This window comes from Pongo pygmaeus, chromosome 13, assembly GCF_028885625.2.
Source record: "Pongo pygmaeus isolate AG05252 chromosome 13, NHGRI_mPonPyg2-v2.0_pri, whole genome shotgun sequence".
Taxonomy (NCBI): Eukaryota; Metazoa; Chordata; class Mammalia; order Primates; family Hominidae; genus Pongo; species Pongo pygmaeus.
The window spans coordinates 114,308,412-114,328,715 of NC_072386.2; the positions used below are offsets into that span (position 1 = coordinate 114,308,412).

At 38.4% G+C, this 20,304-nt stretch overlaps 1 protein-coding gene across 22 annotated transcripts in view; it reads right to left on the reverse strand.

Annotated features, from left to right (window-relative positions):
• Positions 1 to 20,304, reverse strand: part of DENND1A (DENN domain containing 1A) — a 542,897-nt gene that overhangs the window by 265,635 nt on the left and 256,958 nt on the right. For all 22 annotated transcript variants that reach the window (XM_054501506.2, XM_054501505.2, XM_054501502.2 and 19 more), the window contains 2 exons: positions 18,680 to 18,733; positions 4,020 to 4,130 (listed from right to left, as the gene is read on the reverse strand). In XM_054501506.2, the coding sequence (XP_054357481.1) occupies positions 4,020 to 4,130; positions 18,680 to 18,733 (165 nt within the window). The remainder of the gene's footprint in view (positions 1 to 4,019; positions 4,131 to 18,679; positions 18,734 to 20,304) is intronic.

A 20,304-nucleotide genomic window follows, 5' to 3' on the forward strand; every position in this document is an offset into this window, starting at 1 on the left:
TGGGCATACGTAAACGGTTTTGTAGCACATACCCTTCAAATAGTAGTAAATGACATTTCCTAATACATTTCCAATATAACACCTGGCTTTGTCAACCACAAAATTTTTTGCAAACCTAGTGTTTCACTGCTGGTTTTGTTTGTTTTTTTAGAGACAAGGTCTCACTCTGTTGTCCAGGCTGGAGTGAAGTGGTATGATCATAGCTTACTGCAAAGCCATGATCCTGGGCTCAAGTGATCTTCCCGCCTCAGCATCCCAAGTAGCTAGGAGTACAGGCACGTTCTACCATGCTGATTTTTAATTTTCTTTGTAGAGACAGGGCTCTCACTATGTTGCCCAGGCTGTTCTTGAACTCCTGGCCTTAAGTAATCCTCCCACCTTGGCCTCCCAAAATGTTGGGATTATAGGTGTAAGTCATTGTGCCCAGCCATAATCACTGTAGTTTTAATGTGCTTTTTGATTATTACTAATGTGGTTGAGTATCTTTCCATACAGATGTTGGCCATTTGTATTTCTTCTGTGAAATGCTAATTCATGCCTTTTGCCAATTTTTCCATTGACAGGCTTGTCTTCTTTTTAATTGTCATAGTTCTGTACTTATTTCCAATACTAATTTTCTGTCAGTTTTTTTATATGGCAAATCTCAGCTTGTGACTTTTCAGTCAGAGAAAAGTATCTTTTAATGAATAAAAGTTCACAATTTTAATATTTTCTTTTATACAATGTATATTTTGGACCACCTTTAAATAAGACTTTCTCTACTCCAAAGATCATCAAGTATTATTCTATTTTGTCTTCTAAATGTTTTTAAATTTTGCCTTTCACATTTAAGTTCTTGATCCATTTGGAATTTATTTTTGTGTGTGTACAATAGAAACAGTCTTCCTTTTTTTCCCATGTAGACAGCCAATTATTGAAAAGTCCATTGATTCCCCAGAGATGCTACAATGCCACCTTTTATGAAATAAAGAGCCCATATACATGTGATCTGTTTTTGGGCTCTCTATTCTGTTCCATCAGCCCATATGTGTATCCTCATCCCACTACTAGCATTGTAATTACTACAGCTTTATAGAAAAGTTTTGATATCTGGTAAAGCAAGCTTCCGCAACCCATTCTTTTTTGTCAAGTATGTTGTGGCTCTTTCTCTGGCTTTTCCATACTAATTTTAGAATTAGGTTGTCAGGTACTATGTAAAACCCTATGGGGGTTTTGAATATAATTGTATACAATCTATACATCATTTTGAAATGAAATAACATCTTCAAGATATTAAGTCTTCTTATTCATAAACATGGTAGTGCTTTCCGTCCCTCTGTTGAGGACCATAAAAGTTTTCCCATTTAATATGTTAATATGTAAGTTATATTAATAGATTTTCTAGTATCACCCTACATTAATGAGTGACACTGGTTGCTAATTTTTCTTTCTTGTGCAGTCTTTGTGTTGAATGTCAAGGTTATACAAGTGTCGCAGGAAAAGTTGGGTTTCGTTTCCTCTTGTTCTAGACTCTTAAGGAGTTTGTCTAAGATTGAAATGATCTTTTCCTTGAGATGTTTGATGAAACACACTTGTAAAACCACCTGGGATGAGTGTTTTACCTGGAAAAATATGTAAAGATATTGATTCAATTTCTGTAAGTTAAATAATCTATTTAATTTTTCTATTTCTTCTGGAGTCAACTTTGCTAATTTATTTTTTCCTATTTTGCCTTAGTTTTCAAATGCTGGCATAGAGTTGCTAACAGTATTTGCTTACTATTTTAAAAATTTCTGCTGCATCTGTTCTTTGTGTTTGTAGATTTATTCCTTTATTTCATTTTAGTTTTGGGAGGAAGAAGAAATAACTTTGTGTGTTTAATCCACCACATTTATGAGAACAAAATCACACAGAAGGTTCATTCTTCCTTATCTATAAGATGGAAGTAATTACAGAACCCACTAAGGCTGTTGTAGTAAGGATTAAATGAGTTCATACATGAAAAGTGCTTAGGACAGTGCATGGCACACAGTAAGGGATCAAAAACATCATGATTAAATGATAGGGAATTCATTTCCACTGAGATGATGTCATGTTTTTGTTGACTGAAATTTAATAATCTAAAGCAACAGTAACTGCTTATGCACTAGACTCTTTCAAAGAGGTGATGATAGATATGGTTGACAGTATTCTCATTCTGAAACTCAGTCTGGGTGTTTGTGCCCTGAAATTATGAACTGCACGTATGGTGTAAAATAAAATGTAAAACAAAGCAAGAGGTCTACTATAGGCTATTCTTAACACATAGCAGGCAATTAAAAAAAAACTGAGTTCTTGACGAGCAATCAATAACCAAAGAAATAATAAAATAATGAAGGTATAATAAAAACTGTAAGGAAAACTCTAGTAGTCTCAGAGAGTTTTCATTATTAGGTGCCTTTTATTCATAAGTAAACACATAACTTGATTTTATCCATAGGCCCTTCATTAGGGAACTCTCCACTTACAAAAATATTTTTCTACTCTCTAACAGAGGGATGCCTATTAGGCATTCTCCTCCCAGTCAATTTCTGTATATAAGTTTTGTCTACAAACAAAAACAACAATAAACCCAGCAAACAGATATTGAATTATTTAGGGGAAAGTAAAGTGACGACTGTGATTTACTTTGAAATGCATAAAAAATAAGATGGGTCACCTGTAATCCTAGCACTTTGGGAGGCCAAGGTGGGTGGATCACTTGAGGTCAAGAGTTCGAGACCAGCCTGGTCAACATGGCAAAACACCATCTCTACTAAAAATACAAAAATTAGCTGGGTGTGGTGGTGTGTGCCTGTAACCCCAACTACTTGGGTGACTGAGGCAAGAGAATTACTTGTATCTGGGAGGTGGAGGTTGCAGTGAGCTGAGATAGTGCCACTGAACTCCAGCCTGGGCGACAGAGTAAGACTCTGTCTCAAAAAAAAAAAAAAAAAAGATGGATTAATGGATGCTACGGATGATAAATAGTTGAATAAATACATGATAAAGCAACTGGTACAATGTCACTAGTAGAATTTAGATGGAAGTATATCAGCATTCACTGTAAAATTATTTCAACTTTCTATAATGGCCTAAGAATTTTCATAAAAAATATTGGGGAAAATGTGAACTCTTAGCAAGTGAAAAACTAAAATAAAAGGAATATAAAAATATTTATATTATATACACAGCAAAAGTTATATAGAAAGTTCATTATAATTTATAAAAGAAATCAAGACACCTATAAAATAAATGTGAAAGGATATTAACAAAATACAAATAAAAAAATAAACCCATGGAAAATATTCAGTTACCTCTAACCAAAGAGGTAATTTTAAAATTAAAGCAAGCCTGAAATACCATCGCACATCTACTTTCTTAGCAGAATTAAAACACCTGAGCACACGCACGCACGCACGTGCGTGCACACACACTCTCTCTTTCCTAGCAAAGCTGCAGTGAAAATGGTGCACTCATCTACAGCTGGCAGCCTTCACTGTAAACAAGCACCGCCTGTTTGCGAAGCAATTTGGCAGTCCCTAAGTCATAGTGCTTATCAAGTCCTTTGACCTGGTGTCCCACTCCTTAGAATATAACTGTAACAGTCAAAAGAAGCCAAAAGATGTTCATTGCAGTATTATCTACTAAAAGGATTAAATCATAATGAACAACCTAAATGGCCATCAAGAGAAGGATTTAGTAAATAATGACACATCCGTATCATGAAATATGGTGTAGACATTAAAAAATGATAATTGAAGCTCATGTAGAAATCTGCAAAATGTTCATAACACACAATCAAACGGAAAGCTATTTATAATTGACTGTGAGACTACAGGAATAAATGAAATGTGCATTGGCACTGTAAAAAAAAACATGAACAATTAATGAAAATGACATGCTGCCATATAAGGGGACTGTAGCTGACTCCTTTTTCTAAAATTTTCTTTCATCTTGCTGATGTATCTTTCAATTAAAATTAGATCATTAAAAAGCCAGTCTTAAGACTGTCTACTCACAGTGCTGAGTTTGCTGCAAATGATGAGTATCCGGCGTTCGTACAGCATACTGGCGTACAGATGCAACATGTTGTTAACATCCACAGCCACAAAATATTCTGTCAGATTTCTCTAGGAGAAAGAAGAAGGCACGGTTTGTGGCTGATTTTCTTTGTTCTTATTCTTACTGTATCTAATAAGAGCATAAGAAACATAAAATAATCAGAAAGTATACTCTCTTCTTTCCCTGTCCTTTTCTTTCTACCTTGGAGGCCAAATCCCCCACATGTTAAAATCATTAAGCGTAAAGTTGGAAGAGACCTTACAGAGGAAGGAGCCTGAGCAATTACATCTTCGTGTGGTGATTACTTTACAACATGAGGTCACATCCAGCACTTAGGTCAGTTCCTAAAGGTGAGGAGAACAGGAATTCTACATATCTTACAAATGAGGAAACCAAGACTCAGAGAGATTCTCCAAGATGGAACAGTCTAATAAGCAATGAAGACAGGACTGCTGCTCAAATCTTTGGGCCCCAGATCCTAGAACCTTCCCGATGTGCTGTGCCATATGCCTAAGCAAAAGAAAGTACCCAGGGACCAAAATGCTTCTGGCACTGAGCCCGTTTCTGTGCAGGAGATGCCACCCACGAAGGCCAGGAGCTCCTCTCCCTTCATCACTGCTAGTATCCCCTCCTTCACAGTTTACATTCGCTAAAACGGCTCAGCTGGAATTAAGGCAATTTCGAACATTTACAATTTCCAGGTATTTCACTCAAAAGGGGGAAAAAAATTGAAGACAAACAGCAGCAAGTTGTGACAAAGCAGTGTTTGAACTAGCTTTTTTCCCCCCCTGTAGCCTGGGCTTCATTCTTTTAATTAGTACTATAGATTGGTACTCTTCAGATTTCAGAAAAAAAATGGAATGTGTTTCATTTACACAACGCTTTCTATACCCACCTGACTTTAATAATACACATGAATATGCTAATTTCTTCAATGTTACAGGTTTTCAATGCCATACAATATAATCCTCTGAAAATGAAAGGGGTTGGGGAGGGAAGGAATGCTATTGCCAGTGGTTGCAGTTTATAATGATTAAAGATCTATAACCCATAAATTGAAGTAAACCAGGTGGATTTTACATGCAAAATAGCATAAAGTGCTTTTCAACAATATTATGGGCTGGGAGTAAAAATGGGCACTTATCTTATAATTTATTATTGTTTGACTGAAGTACCAGGTTAACCATCAACCTTTATAAATACAGAGCAAGTGAATGAATAGCTCTATATACTAACTACCTATCAAGCACCAGCCACTGTACCAGACACTGTGGATGTGTAATTGTGCAATCTTCACAAAAATCCAGTGAGGCGTTATTCTTTCCAATATAAAGAAGTCTGGGAGAGGTCAGTAACTGGCGAAGTCAGATCTGACTCCATGGCCTATACACTTTCCCGTACACCACATTGTCCCTCTTATGCACATCTATCGTTTGAAAGGTTCACATCTATTATTAAACACATCACTTAATCTTCAAACTGTTCCTTGAACTAAGTATTATCCCTCTATAAGATGAGAAAACAGTGGCACAGAGAAGTTGTGTAATTTGACAAAGGTCACGCAGTAAGTGGATGTGACATGATTCAGTCCTGAGTGGGTCTGTCTCTAAATCCGTGCTCTTTTTATTCCACACAAAATTGTAGGTAAAACTCATATTTGGAAAAAGAAATGAAACAAAATCAATTATGCCTAAAGAAAGGAAAATGCTTCTGTTAAAAATTACTGTTACCCCATTCACAGAGTGATCTGTATGTGGCAGGCAACAGGTGCTTTTCCTGTGTTCTTTCCAATCTTCCCAACAAGCTTGAGACAGGCATTATCATCTCCATTATATAGATGAGAGATTAAAAAAAAAAAACTGGAGGCTCAGGAAGTCTCAGTAGACTTCTAAAGGTCACCCAGCTAGAAAGGGGAGAGCCATGTTTCAAAACTATATCTCCTCAATCCAAAACTCATACCCTAACCACCACACCAACTTGCCTCTTAACAAACTCAGTGAAAAACAAAACAGCAAACACCAAACGCAGTTGGAAGGAGTCAACCAGTGTATCTTGGTTCCTCCACTGGATGGAGGAACACAGAGCTAATGATGTAAGGGTGGGGTTTGCTCTGAAGATGGTGACATGGCACAGCTCTCCTCACAAACAAAAATACGAGGCCCTTCACTGAGCATTTCAGTAAAAAGCTTAACTGCTGATGAATTACATGAATTTTTCTTTTAGGAGAGGATGAAAGTAAAAAGAAAATAGAAATGAGGAGCTTAAAGAAGGCCAGAAAGCCCATTAGCACTTTTGACAGATCCAAAGATAACTCTGAAGCCACCAAAACGTGGCCTCAAGAGTCTGCCAAGAAGCTTCACGCTGGGGAGAAATATGTTACACAGCTTGCCGTCCAAATAGGGAGACACAGCGTCAGAGACAAATCCTGCGCCTTATTTTGGTGGGAGAAAAAAAAAATCACAAGGATACTTTTGTGGATGGGAAGGGAACATTTCTGAAATAAAAACACCATTTGATTGAGGCATGTCCCCCATCTCCAATCAGATTCTGAGGGACTCAGGTGCTTGTTCCAAAAACTCTACACAGGTATGTTAAAAATATGTAACATTTAGCCAAATTCTCTCTAAACTGTCATGTACTTTTTTGGTATTTCTCATCCCATCTGTGCTGATTACCAAGATATTTGTGTCTAAACAGAAGCTGTCTTTCTTATCTGCTTCCTCCCCTGCCTCTTTCCTTCTGGGATGCCACCCGCCTGAGCGGGTGGGAGTGGGTGGGAGTGCCAACAGCCCTGGGAACCTCGCTCAGCCGTGGGAGCACCTGTGGGGCAGAGCAGGGTCCCGGGAGCAGCTGCAGGGAGCACTCGCAGTTCCCATCAAGCCTCAGTTCAGAAGCACGCCCCATGGAGTCAGGAATCTCCCTCCCCCAGCCACACCAATCCTTCCTCTCTCAGGCCTGCCATGCCTTTTCATACCCACAGGCCTTTACTTCTGCTGTGTCCTCTGCCTCGAATGCCCCACTCTTCCACGCTTACTTTTCAAGGCCCAACTCCAGTGTCACCTCCTCCCGGGAGACTTCCTCAATTCATTTGTCAAGTTCTCCTGTATGCTTCCATTGTCCCCATCTTACGGTAACTCAGTTTTAAGTATGTTTTGCCACGAGACAGAGGTCCTGTTAAATGAAGCTGCTTCTCCCATCATCCAGCAGTTTGATGACAGCAAGCTCGGTGCATGGAAGAAGCAATGGCTGAGGGTGCTGGTCCCTCACTCAGGCGAGAGCAGTGCAGTGAGGAACGCACCAGCCCAGAAGATGGACCAGGTGGGACATTAGGAGGAACGTAGCATGTGACTCCAGAAAGCCTGGCTCTGAGCCGGATGAAGCAATTGATTACTCAGTAATGGTGAAGAACCCGCAGAAAAAGAACTGCCACTGGAAGCTACACAAAGACCGGTAAGTAACTGGGGATGGCGGAGGGAGGAAGGGGTGACTTTCCATGGTATCTGTGGCTACATGTATTAAAAATGTAAATAAATTAGTGGTTTATCAGGTAACTGGGGTGAGGGCTGCACACAGAAGCAGGTGTTCATTTTGCAGCCAGGCCAAGCATATTTCTCCGATGGGTAAGATCAGAGGATAGAAGGGAGGGCTTCCGCGGCAGGCTGTCCTCAGTCAAGACTACAGCCAGAACACATTATGAGCTTCTGCTGATAAAAGACACGAGATAAGCCACTCTCCCAGCACTTTGCTTCTTCTGTGGACTAAATCCTCATCCTCTCATTTCTATCTCCTATAATCAGGCAATCAACACACTCTTATTTAACTCCTACTATGTGCCTAGCACCCTCCTGGGAGCTAGGCCTGCAGAGATAAACTAACTGTGATCTCCATTTTCTTGCTTACTCTGGGGTGGGAGGGACATTAGACTCAGAAATCCAGTATTCAACGTACCGTGGTTGAGGCTACACTCCAGGCATGGCTGAGAAGCCTCACTCCCCTTGATGGATATGCAGGGGAAGGCTGGAGAAAGTGTGACAGAGAAGACATTTGGTCTGAGCCTCCAAACAGGGGTTCACTCAGTGGACGAGGGAAGAAGCATATTCCAGGCAGAATATGCTTCCCGACAGGGTGGGGAGAGGAGCGCACACGCAGGGAAGAGAGTGAGGGGCAGGGCGGGGCAGGACAGCAGGGGGCAGGGGAGCTAGGGACAGGGCAGTGCTGAAGGATCCTGACATGATCCTATTTGGGTTTCAGAAAAATCTTCGTAGAGCCTCTGTGGAAGACAGGTAAGAGGGCAAACAGGAGGCAGGACAGTCAACTAACAGGCTGCTGCCATATTCTGGGAAAGAAATGATTAAAATACATTAAAAAACCAATTCAGACAAAAGCTGTGGGTGTAGATGTCATGGATGTCCATAAAGTGGAATCACAGGACTTGATGATGAATTAGACTTGGGGAGGGAAGGAGAAAAAAATCTCAAGTGACCCCTGGACTTCCAGATTACTATGCACCATACTTGTCTACTTGCCCAAATAGGTTTTTAAAGGGAGAGTCCATTCTTTTAATAAAGGATAAATCTTCCTTCTAAAGCACCATAATTCCTGTCAAACATGGTGTCCCTGGCCACCTCGTCCTAGGCTTAGTGTCCTGGGCTGTAATGCCACCATGGCTGAGCCTAAGTAACCACTTTCTTCATTCTCCGCCAATTACTTCTCTGTGTGACTCACCTACTTGGAAAGGAAAACCTTGCTTCGAGGACTAGTTCCCAGTTTCTGTGCTCAAAAGGTCTCGGTTTTCTTAGTGCCAGTTAAGTTTTTAGGCTTGAGGCTATTCCTTTCCTACTCATGGAGTTCAAACATTATTTCAGTTACACATACATTTATGTCCCCATGAGCATGTGCCTCTCCACCTAGCATCTCTTCTGGCCACACTCTCTAGGGCTAGGTAGCACAGCTACAAAGCTATCCACCACCCAGGCTGGAAAGGGCTCAAATCTGACGAAGGTCTCTGGACAGAGCAGCCTGCAAGGTGCACTTCAGAAGAAGCCTGCAATGCACAAGCTCCTTAGACTCTTGGCTCCCACTTCTCATCTCTGCAAAGAAACGTTGGTAAACGTCAGGTCCAGTGCGAACCCCCTGTGGCTCTAAATCCAGACAAAGAGAAAGGGAATGGCACCTGGCAAAACCCCCATCCTCCCAGGAGAAGCCTTATAATGGCTGCTCCCTTCTAACTGTCCCTGCTGGCTCCTGCACCAATCCAGGTGGCTGGGGACTTGAGGCTCACTGTGATCCATGCCTGAGGTTATGAAGCAGGTGGGGGTGGTGGCGATGGGGGGAGTTGGAGTGGGGTGGGGATGGGAGGGGATATAGTGGGGCTTAGAGAGAAAGCGTCTTAGGTTCAATACCTTAGGGAAATGAGATAATCCTCAAACCAAAGAACCGACTCTAAGCTGGGTACTCCTTGGAGCCTTCGAAACAGATGCTAGTCCGCCCCACTGTCTGTCATTTTATTAGTCTTTGTGACTTTCCACTTCATACATGGTACACATGATAAAGACCTACTGTCTTGTGTCTGAAGGCAGCTTCCAAGGCAAGAGGCTTGGTTTTGTCAGTGGGTCTTGTTTACTGAAATAACTCCTATTCAAATTATTTTACCATAATAAAAATTTTTAAAACCCTCAACTGATTTTTTTTTTAAGAATTTAGGTAACCTTAGTTGGGAGGGATTCTTTAAAGGGAATTATAAATTTGGATTCTAAAACAATCTGCTTAAGAAAGAATCCCAGAAATTCACATAAGCAATCAAATCAGAGAAGAGTATTCTAGAAAGGAAAGCAGAGTTTACTCAGAGGTCAACTTTCATCCCTCCATGTGAATAGAAAAACCATTAGAATAAACAATTACCTGACAACTCTTAAGAGCAACAATGGAATTCTCTATAATCGCAGTTCTTGATAATAGGTCTTCTACTACCACTTCAACTTTGTTTATGTTTGAAAGTCATGATGAGTTCATAAATCTTTTCTATATCATGGTGCATCTTTTGACAAAGTGGAGTCTGGGCAATGTTATATGTAACTGTCCATTCTAACTGCTTTCCTCGCATCATTAACCACTTGGTATGACACCAACGAGATAATTAAGACAGGTTTGTTTAATATTCCAAATGAAGGTCTATATGATTATCCATTAATCAAAAGTAAACTTCAAAACCTGGACACTAAAAAAAAATCCTTTATACAGCTGGTTTACAATGTAATTATTACTACATAACTGTTCATGATCTGTGACTTTTTTTTAAATGCAGGTCAATTGTTTAAAATTTATAAAGATTTATGCTCATTTAATTATTGCCTGCATAAAATTCACTCCTACATGTGTTATCTTGATAGACAGAGAAAACCCTGATGAGAAATTACAGAGTGATAGTTTTTCAGTGAAAAGAAAGAAAATATTTTTACAAAGAAATTGTAGAAATAATGATAATTAACTTCAATGGGGATCTGAAAGGGAAAAGAATTAATTTTTTACATTTGCTTTTCATTAATGTCTTGCAGACAAATTGGCCCAAAAGCCAACTGAAAGGAATTGTTCTTTTCTCTTCTCCTGGGGGTGGCTACATGTTAATTCATTTATTCAGTCATTCGTTTAGTCAATAAATACATATTGGGCATCTATTCTGTTCTGGGTACAGTGCTACAGTGAAAAAAATACTGATCCCTGTCCTTAGAGAAGGAGAGAGGACATTTTACCAAACATTCATTCAATTAATTATGTAACTTACATGTATGATGAGCAATTTCTTAGATGGGCAGAGGGAGCCACGGAGCCAGGGCCCAGACCCAGCAGCATCTCAATGCTCAGATCATATCGACTGAGGTGTGAATCCTGGTTTTAGCACTTCCTGGTTTGGCAAGTTACCTCACATCTCTGGGCTTCATTTTCTCTCCAGAACAGAGATAACAACCATACTAAAGGCTGTTGTGAAGATTTCATAACATAACAAACAGTGCCCGATCTGATCCACAGTGGATGCTCAATAAATACCAGCTCCTTCCTCTCTTTTTTTACACTAACACTTCTCTGAAGCTGTCCAGGAGAACAAGATTATCTGGTGATAGAACATTATTAAGTTCCACATCCCAAAGCCTATTTATCCTTTTTGTTGCTTATGTTCCTTAGAGGAGATAATCAATAAATATTTACAAACCATCTATATTACAGGCAGCGGAGCCCTGGGCTCCATCTGCCACACCAGTTCCAAGCTTCAGACATTCTGGTGTGAAAAGGGTCTGCTAAGACAATTTCAAGGCCCCATGAAATATATGCCCCATGAAAGGAAAAGAATTAATCTCCATAACCATGAATATGAGAAAAATCTAGAAAAGATGTGCTCCAAGAACAATGTTCTTCAGCTCTCAGCCACAACTCAGATCACAAGGGAGGTTAAGACTAGAATTCTGGGAGAGCCAAGAAAAGGAGAAAAAGAAACAGACCATTGAAAGCAGCATCTCCATCAAACCAGACGTTGTCCTTGGAACTCTACATTTAATACTTCATGAGTTTCTCACATTTTCCTTTTGTAGATAAGGACCTAGAGGCTCCAAGAGTATAAGTACATTGCCCCAAGGTACCAGGGTAACGAAGCCCAGAGTCTGGTTGTCTCTAAAATTCATGTTCTTTCCACTACACCAGATCATAAAGGATTAACAACCCCACAGTTATTGCTTGTTTCAATTTGCAATGCAGCAATTTAGTAATTTTAAATTAATCCTTGAAAAATCATCAAGAGATTAATATGCAAATTTCAACATTGCTAGAGCTCAATAGTGATTCTATGTCAAAAACCACACAAATTGGTCCTACAAAAGTTCAGATTCTCCTTAGAGGAAAGGCTTTCCTGCTTCATTTTGTAATTTGCTATATATTTAAAAAAATCATTTCTTTTCCTTTTTTTCCTCATGAATAGAACACATCAATTCCAGGGAGGCAGTGGGGTACAACAGAACAAAAGCTTACAAACCTCGGTCGCTACACTGTGCTTACGAGCAGACCGTGCCACCTCAGCTCTGTGAGCTCTGGGCTCCCTGTCTAAAACGGGGCTCATGTCTACCCATCTCGGAGTAGCTCTAAGGATTAAAGTGGAATCATGTACGGTAGGAGTCTGGCAGATTGGTATTACCATTCCGCTTAGAAACAAACAAGGCTAGCCTTTTACTGGTTTGCAAAGGAGGATTTAGGGACAATGGGTCATGCACAGGGAATTGGTTCATTAGTAGCAAAACCAGCAGAAGGAATGTAAATTTTTAAAATAGTGGGGGCAGGAGAGGTAGCATACAGTGCAGACAGGCTTTGGAGGTAAGGCTATGAGAAGACTTAAAAAAAAACTTCCTAATCTCAATTGCAGTTTTGAAAAATTAGAAATGATCAGAATTTCCAGGTACCTTAAAATGAAGTTCATAAGAAATTATTTGTTCTTAAAAGAAAAAAAAATTTGTTTAATGAACCTAACCTAGGCAATCATTTTTATCATAACATTATTTATAGTAGAAAATGTAAATGTCTATTAGTAGGAAAAGCATAGTTAAAACAGTTAAATACAGTGAATTAAACATACATTTATCTTTTCTCTCTCCTGATACCAGCCTCCCAGAAAAAGTCACAGTAAAAGAATTTTAAAAGGCACAAACGCCGAAAAACAGGAGAAGAATTAGTAATGGAAGAAAGAGATCAAATTTTTGAAAGCCAAAAAGCAGATGTGACTAAAGAAGTGGTTTTCAAGCTGGGGCCATTAGTCCCCCAGGGGATATTTGGCAATGCCTGGGGACATTTTTGGTTATCACAGCTGGAGGGGAATGTGCTACCATCATATAGTGAGTAGAGCCCAGAGATGCTTGCTAAATATCCTACGATGTATAAAACAGCCCCATTCAACAAAGAATGATCTGGCCCAAGCTGACAAGCATGCGACTGAGGTTGAGAAGAAAAGCTGAAAGCTACGGATGAGGTGGGCAGGCACAGCACCGAGCATTCAGCCCAACTCATAGCACAAAAAGAATTCCAAAAAGGAACTGGAGACACCCAGAATCTCTGAAGGCTAGGAGAGGGGGTGCAAATAAAAATGAGTAATTCAATCCCAAGGATTTCCTCTCCCAGCTCAATGAGCTAGTCAACAGACTTTCCCGCACCTCTCCAGAGGAATATGTGTTTACTTTCTAGAAGAACTGAACCAGAAAGGCCTGGGGACACCAGGTATAGTTGAGGATGGGCAATAAAGCCTTACACTGAAAATGAGTATTAAACAAAGGTATACATATTAGATGTTGACATGTCATAACCTACCATTCCTACTCAGCTTCCAGAACACTGGTAATAAAGCATACACTACCTAGGCAAAGAAAACAGACCAAATCCAAAGAAAAAGATTCTGATACTGATATTTGAGAGGCCACTGCCCCCAAAATAGCCACACTAGTTCCAAGCTCCAGAAATGACTGACAGAGTGGATTCAGTCAGCTTTTTAGTGCCTCACTCTTAAATGTGACGGGGCAGCCATTTGAGGAAAGGCTCTACAGTGAAAGTTATGGAACACAACAAACAGAAGATAGGGATGTTGAGCAAGAAAATAATACAAGGAGAAGAACAACTTTTAAAATCTATAAATAACAGTCTCACAGATGAGTGAAAATATTAATATAATGGCAGAAGTAAATTTCCAAAGATGGAAAGATTCGCTGAAGAAAGTAGAGAGAAAACGAAAAGAGAGAGATGGAAAATAGGAGAGAAAAAACAAGAAAATTAGAGGATCAGTACAGGATATTTAACATTCTATCATAGAGGCCCCAGAGAAAGAAAGAAAAATGAAGAATAGTTTTTCAAAGAAATGTGAGAAAAGTTCTCAGCTCTAAAGGACATGAGTTTCCATATTAAATGGAACCACCAAGTGCCCAGCACAATAGATGAAAACAGGCCCCTAGCAAGGCACATCACTGCAATTTCAGGATACCAGGAGAGACCACCAAAGGATGGTTACAATAAATAAATCACAGGAATCAGAATGGCTGAGACTTCTTAGTTGCAACAGCAAAGCTAGAAGTCAGTGGAGAAACATCTTCAAAGTTTGGAAGATAGAGTAATTTCCAACCTAGAGTTCTATACCCAGTCAAACTATCAAAAGAAGAATAAAGAGGCTGGTCTCACGCTTGTAAATCCAGCACTTTGGGAGGCCAAGGCAGGTGGATCACTTGAGGTCAGGAGTTCAAGACCAGCCTGGCCAACATGGTGAAACCCCATCTCTACTAAAATATACAAAAATTAGCCAGGTGTGGTGGTGTGTACCTGTAGCCATGATTATTTGGGAGGCTGAGACAGGACAATTGCTTGAGCCCAGGAGGTGGAGTTTGCAGTGAGCCGAGATTGTGCCACTGCATTCCAGCCTGGACGACAGAGTGAGACTCTGTCTCAAAAAAAGAAGAGAGTTATTTTTAGTCATGCTAGGTCTAAAAATGTTGCCTCTAACAAGCACTTTCTCAAGAAAACTACTGGCGCATGTTTCACCAAAATGAGGGAATGAAATCAAGAATGAGAAAGATGTGAAACCCAAGAATGCTTATGTGACAAAAAGTTGTGTAAGAAAGGAAAGGTAATCTACTAACTGCTTCAGCATGCTCATTAAAATGTAAACATTAACTTCTGATTTAATGTAAAAATTTTCTAAAGGTATAGAAAGAATGGGAGAGGGGAAATATGTGACTGAGAGAACATTATTCTGTGTGTTTCAGGGTGGGGAGTGTTATAGGTGGTAAAAGACCGAAACTCTCATCTTCTATAGGAAAATCAATAAGTGATATCTGTAACAGAAAAAAAATAAGATTTAGCAATACGAATAAGTTATTCAAAAATACAGAGGGAAACACAGCTGCTAAAAACTTCAAAGTAGCTGGGCAACTTGAAAATTGCTGGTTTTCATCAACAACTATGTAGTACTACATGTTTTCAAGCCATTAATATGAATTACTTTCATAAGACTAAAAATACCACTAAATAAGTATGTCATTAAAAAGGATGAGGTAGGTAGATATGAACACTTTTTGGAATATATTAAACCAAAAAATGAGTTGCTAAACAAGTATGAATAGCATCATATTTATGTTTAAAAACCATCTACAACACACACAGGTACTCACACACGTAACACTAAATTCCTAGAGAAAGGTTTCATCAAACACTGGAGGGAGAGTGGGATTGGGGTTGGAGGGGATGGTGGTAATGGAGGCCTTTCATTTTTTTCTCTATGTATCAGTATTTTAATCTTTTACAACAAAATATTTATAAAGAATTTTTAATAACACAGGTAAATGTTCATGGTAGATTGTTACATGAAAAACAGATATAAAGTGCGTACATTTTGTGTGCTTTTAAAAATGTAAGTTTTGAAACTTAACCAAAAAAAAAACCAAAAGAATACTGTTGTCTCAAACAAAGTATTACTCAACCCCCAGTGTAAGCAGTGGAAATTAACCTGCTCTGAATAAAATAGGAGCAGGGATCCAGTGCTCTGATCAGTTAGCCATCTACCTCTGTGAGGCCTTCCAGGACTCCCAAAGCAACACTGGGGTTCCCGGTTGCACACTTTGAAAACTACATGTCATAAAAAGGAAGGGTGAAAAAACTCAGAAACAGATCTCTGAGAAGGAAGATTATGCCTGATTTTTCTTTCGCTGTTGTATGATACACATACACACATACCTTTCCCATGATTTGGTCTGTTTAAGTAATAATTATCTGTTCCTGAAACACCTATATAACCACCTAAACCTGATAGATTTTTTGAAGGATGGAGATTGAAATAGAGCTTTATTAATCTTTTCAAGTTAAAATTCTATATTCATATTGCCTGTTTCTCAGGCCAACTATCACTTGTCTTTTTCTAGAAAATTTTCTCTTTTCACAATCTTTAACTTTATCGAATAAGTTTAAAATTTTATTCTTTTCACAAATTCAGTTTTTAAAAACTATTTTTCAATTTTACTTTAACAATATTCCCTAATAAATTAAATTATAATTTCTTTTTCTAGTTTTGGTTATTTTTTATTACTATTCTTTTTTTTTTTTTAGCTTCTTGAAAGTCAAGTTCATTGTTTTCTAAATTTTTTATTTATATAAAAGCATTCAAAGCTATGAATTTTCCCTAGAGTGTGGTTTTGGCCACATCCCTAAGGTACTTGTTTAGTGTCCTCATTGTCATTAATTTCTAAATAATAACTAATCTCAATTTTTATCATCTTTGATCCAACTGCTATTTCAAACAGATTAATATTTTTAAGGCTTTAATTAATTTATTATTATAGTTTTTGTTCACTGCCATAAAAGACAGTGATCTGTGAGAGTTTAGTATGCTCTATTTTGAAATTTTTGGTGTGATTTAGGTACATGATCAATTCTTATAAATGTCCCACGGCATTTTAAAATAATCCTTCAGTAGCCTCCTTCATAGCCAGAGTATGCCTCTGCTTCTGCTCTTCCTGCATTACTTTCCCACCTCTTTTTGGATTTCTCCACTGTCTGTACTGAATTGACTGCAACTATCAGTAATCATCTCCTTTATATTATGTAAATTCCCAAACTTTCTGGCTCATGGTAGCTTCCTCTGTCATTAGGGAAATATTTTTCTCCTTTCGTTCATCATTTCAATGGAATTTTCTGAGAGATGAAAGGTAAAAATCACGGGCTCAAAGTATAGCACATTATGTAAGAGCTCAGTCTCAAGAATCCAGAAAGACCAATATTTGAATTCTGATTTTACCATTTATTTCCTGTAGGATATTGAATATGTGACTTAAATTTTCAGGGCTTCTGTTTCCTTATATTAAATAATTTTGGTAGTTACCATGTAAGTTTGTTGAGAGAGCTAAATGAGAAAATGGACAAAAGCACCAAATATATAATATTTCGAGTAGTAGTACTCAATCAACATTAGCTATTGTTGTTGAAATGGGAACTCTGGTCTGAATTTTTTATTAGTTAATGTCAAACAAAAAGGATGCAACATTTTCTACCACAGTCTGATCATACAGATAATATACTACATGGATATGCTTGACAATCCCAACTTATCAAGACTGTTATCTAATCACAATACTACAGCCTAACTTCATTCATTACATTTGATCACCTGACATTTGTAACCTGTTCTATAGACAACACTTGGAAAAATTTCCTTTCTGTGAATCTACAGTAGTTATGAAAAAGTATACTACATATTCCAGTACTTTTCTTATCAAGTATTCAAGTATATCCCCAAAAGAATTGAAAGCAGAGACTCAAACAGGCATTTGTACACCAAGGTTCAAAGCAGTATTACTGATAATAGCCAAAGGGTAAAAACAATATCTATTAATCTCAGCATCTATTGCTGGATGAACAGATAACGCAAAATGTGGTCTACATATACAATGGAATATCATTTAGCCTCAAAAAGGCAGGCAATTCTGACACATGCTTCAACGCAGATGAACTTTGAAGGTATTATGCTAAGTGAAATAACTCAGAACAAAAGGACAAATATTGTATGATTTCACTTACGTGAAGTACTATACGGAGAGTAGTCAAATTCACAGAGACAGAAAGCAGATTGATGGTTGCCAGGGGTTGCAGAGACAGGGTAATGGGGAATTGCTTAATGAGTACAGAGTTTCAGTTTTGTAAGATACAAAAAGTTCTGGACATTGACTGTACAAAATATGAATGCATTCGAAACCACCGAGCTGTACACTTAAAAATGATTAACATGGTAAATTTTATGTTATGTATTTGTTACCACAATTTTAAAAAAGTAATCAAGTGTCTAAGTGGTAGACATTCTTTATCTGATTCTACATAGTACTATTTATAATCATAGTAAAACATTTTGAAAACATGTCATGCAGCTAGACTAGATATGTCATTCAGCTTGTTCAGAAGGCAAACATCAACCTTCTGCTCTCTCACACTCTAGTTCACTGCTCCTACGTCCTTTGGAGGTAGGGATGGAGGCCCTCATGCTTCACCCACAAATACTTTATTTTATTTTCTGAAAGGTAAATATACAAAGGTAAGAAGTAGAAGTGTAATTCTGCTTGAGTAGATCTACCCTAATAAACCTCTATTTGGAAAATTCTTTATATGGAAACATTTCACTTATAATAGCAGAAATGAGAAACAACCTAAATGTTCTACAGTGAGAGAATGGCTAAACTACAGAGTAAATGGAATATTAGATAGTTGACAAAAATAAGTCTTATGAATGAAAATGGAAAAGATGTTTTTATAATGGGTGATTTAACTATGTAAAAATACATTCTAAAAAGAGGGAATCAAATATCATATTAATACATAATTACCTTTGAGAAATAGGAATAACAATCCCTCCTTGTCTTTATACTTTCTATACTTTGCAAATATTCTCTATTTGTTTTTGTTTTTATAATACACTTCAGTTCTTACACTTTTGTTTTTATAATGTTTTTTAAAAATCATAATTTTTATAATGATACTTTAAATCACATCCTTTATTTATTAAAACAAATAGGCAGAAAACAGAGAAGAATAAAAATTTAATTTTTTCTTCCCAAGTACTTACATTCTCAGGTATGCTGGGAAGTTCTCTGGTATCAGGCACAGTAAAATAAGAATGCTAGAAAAGAAAAGCAAAAGTGATTTATTTCTGCTAAAATGTATAACAATTGCATTACTCAGAATTCAGGTAAATGATTGGAAAATATTTCCTTACTCAGAAAAGGCAACGGTTTCACTCAGAAGAAACACCCATGGAATATTTTCTTTGGATAATGTCAGATTGAACCAGATGCATTAAATCATCACTTTGGTAGATGGAGTTCTTTTCTATGAGAGGAGAACTTCTTTGGGAGATATAAATGAAGAGTTCAGGCCAGGAGTGTTGGCTTATGCCTGTAATCTCAGCACTTTGGGAGGCCAAGGCAGGCGGATCACATGAGGTCAGGAGTTCGAGACCAGCCTGGCCAACATGGTGAAACCCTGTCTATACTGAAAATACAAAAAAATTAGCCAGGCGTGGTGGCGGGTACCTGTAATCCCAGATACTCAGGAAGCTAAAGCATGAGAATCGCTTGAACCCGGGAGGTGAAGGTTGCAGTGAGCTGAGATTGTGACACTGCACTCCAGCCTGGGCGACAAGAATGAAACTCTGTCTCTAAATGAATAAATAAATAGTTCAAAGAGGTTAAATGGCTAAACACACGAAAAAGGCGTTGGTTTCATAATTTATTGTTCAGTGAGGCAAGTGTATTCTAGGAACAAAATATCACCAGATTCACTCAGTGATGATTTTTACCAACCAAACCTGTCATCTCATTTCAGCATCTGAGATTATATTCATCTACAAAATGTGGCCAAAATCTGCCCCAAAGGCCTAAGTGATGTTAGGAAGAGCTCCAGTTGCTGCAGCACTGGAGCTGAGACCACTGCAGATGACTAAGAGTGGAGAAATTCTGCCCCCGAAGCCCACTCCATCATAAGCCTCCTGACTGGAGACTCAGTGGAGTTGAAAAATTGACCTCTTCAAAGAACGTCCAATGAGGCATCTCCATATGCAACAAGCATGCATCCCTGAGTTAAATGACAACAGGCTGAACTGATGGCACCTCCTTTGCTGCTATTAAAGACTCAGAAGACAATGGCAAGCAGGAATGGAAAGAGCTTGGTGCCAGCCAATTGAAGATGGGATTGTGCAAAGGCCAGGAAAGGTCACATGCAGAGAAGGTCAGCTTAGCCATGGCCTAAGTTCAAACCTGGACCCCCAAGTGACATTTCAGGAAGTTGTCCACCCCAACCCCCACTCTTGGGTGATTGCAAAATAGGTAGGTGTCTAGAAGAATGAGTTGTATAGGCTTTCTGAAATGAAAGGCCCTGGGGACAATCGTAATGATGATGATGACAACAATAATAGTATAAGGTACTTGTCCAATATTCAACAGATATTTGTTGAATACCTGCTACATGAAAGGCATTATGTCTAGTACTCTGTAAATATTATCTCTAATTCCCATAACAAATTTTGAGATAGATATTATCTCCATATTACAAATGGGTAAATTAATGCTCAGAGGTCTAGTCAGTCCAAGGTCACACAGCTAGTAAGTGGCAGAATATGGACCAAAACTAAATCTGTGTAACTAGAGCTGTGCTCTTTCCACCACGACAGACTGTTATACCTGTGCTTTTTAT